The sequence below is a fragment of the Calidris pugnax genome, unplaced genomic scaffold, assembly GCF_001431845.1.
Source record: "Calidris pugnax isolate Ruff unplaced genomic scaffold, ASM143184v1 scaffold46, whole genome shotgun sequence".
Taxonomy (NCBI): domain Eukaryota; kingdom Metazoa; phylum Chordata; class Aves; order Charadriiformes; family Scolopacidae; genus Calidris; species Calidris pugnax.
In genome coordinates, this window is record NW_015090769.1 from 1,121,731 (window position 1) to 1,131,570 (window position 9,840).

General features: G+C 58.2%; 1 protein-coding gene across 1 annotated transcript in view; it reads right to left on the reverse strand.

The window, feature by feature from the left end:
• Positions 1-6: 6 nt before the first annotated feature.
• The window catches only part of MAST3 (microtubule associated serine/threonine kinase 3), a gene marked incomplete at its 5' end in the record, with an annotated part of 35,942 nt that continues 26,108 nt past the window's right edge, over positions 7-9,840 (reverse strand). Inside the window, 21 exons of the mRNA XM_014938232.1 lie at positions 7-1,184; positions 1,292-1,473; positions 1,668-1,804; positions 1,920-2,042; positions 2,165-2,391; positions 2,475-2,675; positions 2,787-3,019; positions 3,194-3,339; positions 3,475-3,584; positions 3,914-4,036; positions 4,305-4,406; positions 4,691-4,856; positions 4,967-5,099; positions 5,333-5,471; positions 5,602-5,810; positions 5,945-6,030; positions 6,425-6,492; positions 7,002-7,134; positions 7,290-7,391; positions 7,466-7,675; positions 8,636-8,806. Coding sequence (XP_014793718.1) covers positions 160-1,184; positions 1,292-1,473; positions 1,668-1,804; positions 1,920-2,042; positions 2,165-2,391; positions 2,475-2,675; positions 2,787-3,019; positions 3,194-3,339; positions 3,475-3,584; positions 3,914-4,036; positions 4,305-4,406; positions 4,691-4,856; positions 4,967-5,099; positions 5,333-5,471; positions 5,602-5,810; positions 5,945-6,030; positions 6,425-6,492; positions 7,002-7,134; positions 7,290-7,391; positions 7,466-7,675; positions 8,636-8,806 — 4,026 coding nt within the window. The remainder of the gene's footprint in view (positions 1,185-1,291; positions 1,474-1,667; positions 1,805-1,919; positions 2,043-2,164; positions 2,392-2,474; positions 2,676-2,786; positions 3,020-3,193; positions 3,340-3,474; positions 3,585-3,913; positions 4,037-4,304; positions 4,407-4,690; positions 4,857-4,966; positions 5,100-5,332; positions 5,472-5,601; positions 5,811-5,944; positions 6,031-6,424; positions 6,493-7,001; positions 7,135-7,289; positions 7,392-7,465; positions 7,676-8,635; positions 8,807-9,840) is intronic.

Consider the following 9,840-nt stretch of genomic DNA (forward strand, 5'->3'; position numbering starts at 1 on the left):
GGGGGGGATATAGCAGGAGGGTCGGTGGAAACTTCGGGGCGCAGCCAGCGCCGATGTCCAAAATGGCTCCGGGGACGTTTCTCTGACGGCTCTGCCGGGCAGGATGGGGTTTTTTTTGGGGAGGCGCTGGGATGGGTTCAGGGGATGGCGTGGGGGGGTTCAGGGATGCTCGGCCCCCCTCCATGTGCCACCCCGGGGTGCTGGGAGCTGAGCACCCCCCGGCTCCTGGCCCCGTGGGGGTTGCCGGTGGCTGGTGGCTCTCACCCCGCAGTCCCAGTGCCGCCGGGAGCCACGCTCCCCGTGCTCGTGGCCATCCCATGGTGGTGAGGAGATGCTGCCGTCCCGGGGCTCGGCGTCACCCATGGGGTAGGAGCCTTGGCATTCCCACTCAGCCACTGTTGGATCCTGCTCATCGCTCTCGGAGCCCTGCACCGCGATTTGTGGCACCTGGTTGGGTTTGGGCCTGGGCTCCGTGGCACCACACCAGAGAGCTGTGCCCTGCCTGCCTTCGCTCTTCCCACCATCATCACTCGCCGCCGTCGTCGCCTCCGGTTCATCAAAACTCACTTCTTGAACGGCTTCTTGCTTCTTGAAGGAGTCCCGCCGCTCGGAGAGGTTCAAGCGCCTCATGACCACCATCTCCTGGTCCCTCTCGTGCCTCTCCCCCAGCCGGGAGCTGGCGGGGTGATACCCGTGCTCCCCGGGGTACGCCAACGCTTCGCCCTCCATCGTGGTCTCCCCGTCCATGGTGGTCACCTCCAGCCCCAGCTTTCGGCCACCACCCCCTGTCTTCTTCTCCGCCAGGACGGTGACGATCTTCTCGGCCGACTGGACGCGCTTGAGGAGGGGGGAGCGGGGGCAGTCGGCGCTGCGGGGCCGCGAGCTCTGCCGGACGATGGTGGGGGGGGACAGGGTCTTGCCCTGGAAGGAATGAGGGGTTTTGGGGTACCCCGGGAGTGGGGATGGGGAGCGCTGGGGAGAAGGTGGGCGCTGGGAGGAGGAGGAAGGGGTGCAGGCCAGGGGCGAGGGGGGGATGCTGCTGGTGGATTTGCGCCGTCCCACTTTGTAGCGGGCCGCCCCCCCCAATTTGGGCGCCAGCCCGTGCAGGGAGCTGGGGCGCACGTGGCCGGCGGGTGACGTTGGGGTGCTGGAGGATGGAGAGGTGCTCTGTGGGGACACAGCATCTGCCACACAAAGAGAAAGAGGTCACGGTGAGGGATGGGGGGGACACAGGGCATCCCCGTAAATATCTTCCCCTCCACCCCCACCAAAAAAAAAGGGGTTGGGGTACCTGGGGGGAGATCGGGAGCGGGGCTGCGGCAGGGGGTGGTGGGCCCCGGGGACAGGCTGTGCGTGGGGGACTCCGGGAGGCTCTCGCTGGAGGAGAGGGAGTGATGGAGACCCGAGGAGAAGCTGCGGCTGGTGTGCAGGACCGAGGACTGCTTGGAGATCTTCTTGAAAAGGCATTTTCTCCTGGTGTTGGGAATTGGGGGGACGGGACACGACGACACACAAAGGTTGGGGGGGGGAAAGAAAAAACCTCAACTTCTCCTTAAAGCAGGACCAGACCCCTCTGGACGCCCCAGTAGGGCAGAGTGAGAGCATCCCCTCCCAGTACGGGATGCACTGGGACAGATGCCATTTTATCCCAGCCCGGTGGTACCCACCTGTCCTGGCCATCCCTTTTCCTGCTCTTCTTACTCCTCCTCGCCATCCTCGTCTTGGAGCTGTTTTTCCGAGCGGGGCCGATTTTGATGGAGGTGTTCTCCAGGGCAGTGGTCCTCAGGGCCACTTTATTCCCACTCTGAGGGGCAGAAAATCAGTCACTGAAGCCCAAGCACCGGATCCCAACCAGGTCCCACCTTGGCTGTGGGTGGAAGGGATGCTGGGGAGCCCCAGGACCAGTGCTGCTCACCCACCTTCAGCAGCAGCTCGACGACGTCCCGGTGAACTAAACCCAGCACGGATTCGCCGTTCACATGTGTGATGAGATCACCAGCTCTCAGCCCTGCTTCCTGCGCCGGGCTCCCTTCTTCCACGCTCTGCGATGGGAAACCCAAGGTTTTATTTGGATACAAACCTAAGTTGCCTCCGGGGGGTTTTCCCATCGGGAAAAGCGGTGTGCCAGCCCTGCCAACCCCTCCTCAGGTGTGGAGCCACCTACCCAGACCATATGGTGGACGGTGTAGACGTCGCTGTCCCCCATGTAGACGCGGATGGCTCGCAGGGTGAAGCCGTACTTCTTGCCCGAGCTGTGGATGATGATGGGGGGTCGCAGGCTGGCGATGGCGAGGGACGAGTCCCGGCTCGGGGAGGAGTCCCGGGAAGAGGGGTTGGAGGAGAGGGAGTGGGGAGAGATAGGGCTCATCAAGGCACCACCACCGAAGTCATCTGCAAGAGGGAGAAGGTGGCTCAGTCCTGGAAAACCAGGTGGGAGCTGCCATCCGGCAGGAGGGACCGCACAGCGCACGGACCTGATGTGATGATGAGGGACAGGGCTGAGACGGAGGCAGATTTGGGGACACGGCCACCCTGGGAGGTTCTCTGCCGATCTGGCACGTCCTTCTGGCTGCTCAACCGACGGCTCTTGCCCGGCTCCAGGCTCCGGGGAGCCGAGTTTTTGGTGCCGGTGCTGTTGCTCCGCAAGCGGATGCGGTTCAGGCTGACGAGATCAGCTGTGCAGAGGGAAGGAAGGAGAGTTTGGGGACGTGGAAAAGCCACCCCACACCATGCGGGACCATGGCTTGACCCCGGAGCATCCCACCCATTCCCTGCATCCTACGCACCCGATAACGCCGCCGGCTTCACCGCGCTGCCGGTCCCCGCATCGGGGTCTCCCAGCACAAACTTGGGTCTCTCCGGCTTGGAGGATGCCACGCAAGGGCTTTCATCCTCTGAGGAGAAGGCAAATTTGGGCATGGTGTCCAGGCTGTAGGTGCTGGGCAGAGCGGCGGGGCTGCGGCTTCGCTCGTGCCGGGAGGTGTACGGCGTGGAGCTGCAGGATGTCCAGGAGCGGAGGCTGTTGGTGGGGAGAGAGCAGGAGGGCTCAGGATAAGGAAAAATGGGCGAGGGGGATGGCACCGAGCTGCTGTGGCACCACAGGACACGTCCCACCGACTCCTGGGTGCTGGCACAAGCCCTCGGTGCCGGCACGAGCCCCCACCAGCCCTGCACCCCGCGTCTCACCACGCACCGGGGCTCGGGGCCCGCCAGCCGGCTCCTCTCCTCGTCTCCCGAGTGCCTGTCCCATCGCTCCTCTTTGTCCTCGCTGTGACTCCGGTCGGAGGAGGAGAGGCTGAGGTTGGAGTGAGCCGCCAAGAATTCGGAGCTGCTGTACACCTGAGGAGGAGAGGAGCCCTCAGAAATTGGGGAACGCGGGGATTCTGGCCTCAGCCAGGAGAGAGAGATGCTCGGTGCAACCCTTCCCGGCCACGGCACCCATGGTTTGGGATGGTGGAGGAAGGGTTGGAGCACCTTGCTGAAGCGGTGGGAGCAGGAGGAGAACTGCCCGATCTCCACGGAGGATTCCTCGTCGTTGGTTTCTTCATCCTCCGAATCCAAGTGGCGGTACCTCTCGGAGCGAGCTGCGAGTGAGAGCAGGGGCTGTCACCCTGCCTGCAACACCGTCACCCTGTCCCCCCTCCCCGTGGAGCTCCCATGGGACCTGCGCCCACCAGGAGCTGTGTTTGTGGCTGACAGCCCGGTCCCAAACCCCAGGAGAGTTTTGGGGTGAGAAAGCAAGGGTTTTGGTAAAGCTGAGGAGCCTGGAAGCGGGATTGCGTCTGTTTTGTGACTTCAGTTATAAAGTCACTGACTTGATCCAGGAGGTTCTCATCTCCCATGGGATCATCCAGATGGGATATGGGATTGGGGAGGGGGTTGGAGGGAGGGATGGGGATGGATTTGGCCTCACTGTCGAAGTAACTGGTGTCGTCCTCCGACTCCAGCTGGGGGATGAACTCGGCCTTCTGCCGCAGCAGCCCGTTCCAGTCCAGGTGGAGGAAGAAGGAATGGTGCTTCACCTCGTGCGCACCCCCTGCCAGGCAGAAAAACCCCACGTCAAGGTTGGGGGGGACAGGGCAGGATCTGGGCTGCTCCTGCTCCCACCCCAAATGGCACGGTCCCTCCTCCGTGCAGAGAAAAGGGAGGATGGACCAGAGCCCTGCACGGCCTTCCCGGGTTGAATCCCGAGCTGAGGACCTCCTCCGAGCACCCTCAGCGCGGCAGGACAACGCCGTGGTTCCAGCAAACGGCTGAATTTGGTGAATTTGGTGAATTAGGGGGGCTGCCCCCCCGCCACGTACCGGTGCCCAAGCGCTCGAGGGGACTCTGTCTCAGCAACCGCGTGATGAGGTCCTGGGCGTCCGCAGGAAGAGCCTCGTCCCCTTCCGGCCACATAATTTCATCTGCAAGGAAAAAGGAAAAGGAGTTTGGAGCGGGTGGAAGAGTTTGGACACAATAGGGGCTGCGATGACATGAGGTCACAGGAAAAGTCATTTCTGGGCAAGAGGAAAGTCCCTCAGGAGCTGCAGAAGATGAAAGCATCCTTCCAAACCGGGAAATCAAAGCTTGAGGAGCCTTCTCGCCGTGCAACCGAGTATGAAATGATGGAATGAAGCTCTCCGTGTGTTAAGGACAAGCCATGACTGCTGGGAAGTGTGAACTGAGGAGCAAAGTTGATGACACTCACCACTGATGACCTGCCCAAAGAGCTCCTCGGGAGTGTCTCCGAAGAAGGGGACGCAGCCCACCAGGAACTCATAGAGGATGATGCCCATGGCCCACCAGTCGACAGGCTTCCCGTAGCCTTGTATGAGGATGACTTCTGGGGCGATGTACTCCGGAGTGCCACACACCTGCGTGGGACGCAGCGGCTGACACCTCTGCAACGACCTCTGCAACAGGTCCTGAGGCTACCCGGGTCCCCAGTGATGGCAGATCGGTCAAGCAGGACAGGATCTCGTACCTGCTTGTCCATGAACTCCCGAGTGTCCTTCTCCATGTGACCTTCGTAGAGGTTTGTGGTCATGTTCATCAAGCCAATCTTTGACAGACCGAAGTCTGTCAGCTTTATGTGGCCCATGGAGGTGATGAGTAAACTGCAAGAGAAGACAGACGCCTTGCAACGAGGCCATTTGCTTCTAGGGAGACCTGACCAGGACCAGCAGGACCCCAAGACCTCTGGGCCTGGTTGCAACAGCACAGAAGCAGGTCTTTGGGCACCAAAACCCATGACCTCATTCTGCCTTATCCTCTTGGCTTGGATCAGTCCCTCTCCCTTCCCCATCCAAACCCAACCTTGTCCTTGCTCAGACCTGACCCACATCCTCACTTGTCGGGTTTGAGGTCCCGGTGGACAATGCCATAGTTGTGGAGATACTCCAGTGCCAGAACGGTCTCAGCGAAGTACATCTTCGCCATGTCAACAGGCAGTGGGCCCATGTTCTTCAGCAATGTGGCACAATCGCCCCCTGTGGGGACATGGGTCCTCCTGAGCATGGGGGGCTCAGAGAAGAGCATCATGAGATGTCCAGGTGGTGCCCTCAATGCTCAGACATTGATAATCTCCCACCTCCCTCCAGCTCTGAATCCCATTCTCACCTTCCACGTACTCCATCACCATGCAGAGGTGTCGCTTGGTCTCGAAGGAGCAGAACATGCTGACCACAAAGGGGTTCTCCGCGAAGGTGAGGATGTCCCTCTCCACAAACACCTGCTGGATCTGGTTCCTCAGGATGAGGTTCTGCTTGTTGATTTTCTTCAAGGCAAAGCGCTGCCGCGTCTCCCTGTGCCTCACCAGGTACACGGCCCTAGAGGAGAGGCTGGACCTCAAAATGTGTCCTCCAACCACCAGGACCAACCACGCAGCACCTCGGGCCTAAGATGGGGAGGACTTTGGAGAAGGTTACGGATGGAGACAAGTGTTAGGAATTTCCCAACTCACCCGTAAGCCCCGTTGCTGATCAGCTTGATGGTCTCAAAGTCCCCCTCACAGGGCTTCCTCCGAGGAGCGGTGGTCAAAGGCTGGCTCTGAAGAAGACACAGAAGGTTTTTAACATTTCCTGGCAGGCCAGCACTCTGAGTGCAGGCAGGAATTCACCAAGCACCATCATGTATCACTCCTGATTGCTCCTCACTGCCAGAGGACATCCCTTCCTGAGCCCTCTCCAGACACAAACCCCAAACCAGAAGGCCAAGATGTTCTGCAGATCAAAAGTCCACTCTCAGCTCTGTCCGCTTAAGAGGTGAGATGGGGGACCATGAGATATTACACCTGAACACAGCAGCCACTCTTGGGGACAACCCAAATTAACCTCTCTCAGCCTAAGACAGCAGAGGAGCTGCTGCGAGGAGCTTTGGTGTGGGGTGAGGCAGGACAAAGTCAGAGGCAGGAGGTGGGACACACAGGTAGGACCATGCTCACCTCACAGGCATCATCGTTCTCCGGCGTGATGGTGTTCCCGCTGTCAAAGTGATCCAGCTGGACCATTTCTGTAGAAGACAGGCATCTTTTTCACCTTTTCATGCTCAACCCCCACCAAAATACCGGCCCCACCAACCACTCTCCCTCCCAACTCAGAGATCCCGCAGGGATTTAGCGCTTTGCTCGCACTATCGTATGGAGAAATTCAGGTCACGGCGTTAAGAGGTTCAACACGAGGCTAAACATTTACATAATTCTCTTTTTTCCATAGTCATTCCCGTGTTCTTTGGGGATTATGGTCCCCCCCCGCCGGGGCCGTGGCTTCCTATGGATTAAGCGTTCTTGAGCTTAATCTACTTTGATGAACGTGTTGGGAGCAATAAGGAGGGATGTGGGGCTGGACGTGGACACCATCCTGGTCCTGCTGTGACCCACCCCATGACACCAGCTCAGTCCTGTCGGTGCCCCTGCCACCTCCTAGTGAGGGGAGTGTGCTCATTCATGCTCGCCAGTGGCCAAACTAGGAGTCCACATCCCACCGCAGACCTCGGGGCCACAAACCCAAGCGGTTCCCTACCCTCCAGTGGGTCCTTGACGAGACCCAGTTGGCTGATGATGTATCGGGGAATATCGGTCTTTATTCCCTGGCCAACTTTGGCGTGTCCTTCTGCAGCTTCCAGGAGGTGGTAAAACTCTTCTGGGTCAAACTCCTGGATGGGGAAAACCAAACACAGTTGAGGAGCAAGACCTTGCAAAGTTAAGCCTTTCCTCTAAGCCTTGATGGACAAAGATAAAGTCTTTGCCTCCTCTCCAAGCAGGCACAGACCATGAAAGACAAGAAGCATCAGGAGCTGCAGTGTCTTACCAGGCACTCCAGAAGGCGAGCAGGACGGGAGATGATGATCAGCAGCTTCCTCACCAGTTGGTCAATGAACTTCACCTCCTCACTCTCCGAACGCTCCTGAGCCTGCAGGAGAGAAGCCAGGTGTCTATCGGTGGCCTCAGGAGATGGCACCAGGCAGGGAATTGCCCTGTACTCACATCTCGGAGCATCTTCTCAAGTTTCTCCTGCAGCTCCATGAAGTAGCGGGAGGTGATGAGAGCTCCCTGGGACTTCGCCAGGCAGTCACGAGCCAGCTCGATGATCTGGTGGTGGATGAAGCCCAGCACCCCGTCTGCCAGCGGCAGAGTGCTGCTTGGAGAGAAGTTTGTGATGGTGTCCTGCAGACGCTCTTCCATTTGGGCTGTGGCCTGCAAGGCAGAATGGATGGTCGTGCCTGGGAACACGTGTCCCCATACCATGTGTTGGGTTTGGCCAGCCAGGATCTCATGCTACCACCTCCTGCAGCTCCAACAGCCATATGCACATCATGGCCCCACCTGGGATCCAGCTTCCAAGGCTGGAAAAGCTCCACCAAAGTCTCCAGAGACCATTGCCTGCATGTGTGGTGATGCAGACCTGCAGGTCCCTACCTCCTTGGTTCATTACCACTTTTCCAGTGTCCTCAACACCCTCCTCCCAGTATCTACCCATGCATTTTATATTCCAGCACGGAGGAGAGGTTGTGCTGAAGAAGACACTGCCAGGGCGCTGCAGAGGGACCAACACGTTTGTCCTCCCCAGTCCCAGCAGTTACCTTGGGGAACCGCTCCTTGTAGACATGGTTCATCATCACAACCTCGTTATCAAACGTTCCACTCGTCCGTCCAGGGCTGCGGAGGGAGGAAGCCAGTTGTGTTACAAGGTCCAAGTCATTTACATCTATGTAAATAGCTACCGCCCCTGGAGAGCTATTTGTTCCTTCCTACAGCCATGTGCACATCATGGCCCCACCTGGGATCCAGCTGTGCCTGGGAACACGTGTCCCCATACCATGTGTTGGGTTTGGCCAGCCAGGATCTCATGCTACCACCTCCTGCAGCTCCAACAGCCATATGCACATCATGGCCCCACCTGGGATCCAGCTTCCAAGGCTGGAAAAGCTCCACCAAAGTCTCCAGAGACCATTGCCTGCATGTGTGGTGATGCAGACCTGCAGGTCCCTACCTCCTTGGTTCATTACCACTTTCCCAGTGTCCTCAATACCCTCCTCCCAGTATCTACCCATGCATTTTATATTCCAGCACGGAGGAGAGGTTGTGCTGAAGAAGACACTGCCAGGGCGCTGCAGAGGGACCAACATGTTTGTCCTCTCCAGTCCCAGCAGTTACCTTGGGGAACCGCTCCTTGTAGACATGGTTCATCATCACAACCTCGTTATCAAACGTTCCACTCGTCCGTCCAGGGCTGCGGAGGGAGGAAGCCAGTTGTGTTACAAGGTCCAAGTCATTTACATCTATGTAAATAGCTACCGCCCCTGGAGAGCTATTTGTTCCTTCCTCCTAACTCTCAATCCCAAGCAGTTAAAGGTCATCTGAGTGGAGTCATCAGCCTTGGCCCAGCACTTCCAGCAGCTCCCTTCCCACCGTGCGTGGATCGGGAGGTCCCTACGGCCTGCTCCAGGGAAGGTCAACCTCCCACAAACCCAGGTATCTCTTGAAAATCCAGAGCTGAGGAGCTGGTGCACCAGTCAACCTGGCTTTGAAGAGCGAGCTCATCCTTTCCTTCCTTTGGATCCCACAATTTCTCACCATGGTTGCCCTTTTTGCACCTCACCAGCAGAGAAACCCCAAACCAAACCCCATGGTGGATGCAGGGACCTTCCTTCATCAAGGTTTCTCTCTTACCCTCACCCAACATTGCCTCCCTCAGGTCCCTTCCTGGTGATCCTGTTATGCAAAGCAAGTCGCAGGAGCAGCCAGCAACTCATTAACCACTATATAATAAATACGATGATTAAAACCAGACCCAAACCACTCGTTGCCAGCCCCAGCCCAGCCCCTGGCTCAGCCTCTGCCGTGCTGTGCTCACCACAGCGCTGGGATCTCCTCGGTGAAAACCTCCCCACCTGCAAAACCCTTGTCAGATAATTAATCTGATTTTAATGAAATTTCAGCCGGCAACACGCAGGGCTACGGCTCCGCCTCCGGTGCAAAGAGGGTCGGGAGCTTTTCCAGAGGGAAAACAGGATTTAACTGAAACATTCCCTGTAAAAAGCACAAATTCCTAGCACTGGACAAGTGGAAATGTGACCAACTCCTTGTGTGGGACACGGTCTTGGAGCAGCAACGTGGAGCTTGGCAGGTCCATAGGGTCAGTACGATGCTACGGCCACTCTCTTGATGGTCTCCCCAAATTTTCCTCTCTCCATCCCATAAATGCCTGTCCCTCTGTGCTCCTTGTTCTTTGCAGAAGCAAAGGCCAGCCTGATGCTCAGCCCCAGCAAACATGGGTGATGTTTCCCAACCCAAGCCCAAACCCAGAATTTTTAACACTGCTGGGGCTTCTGCTCGATGGTCCCCTTCTCTCCACCAGA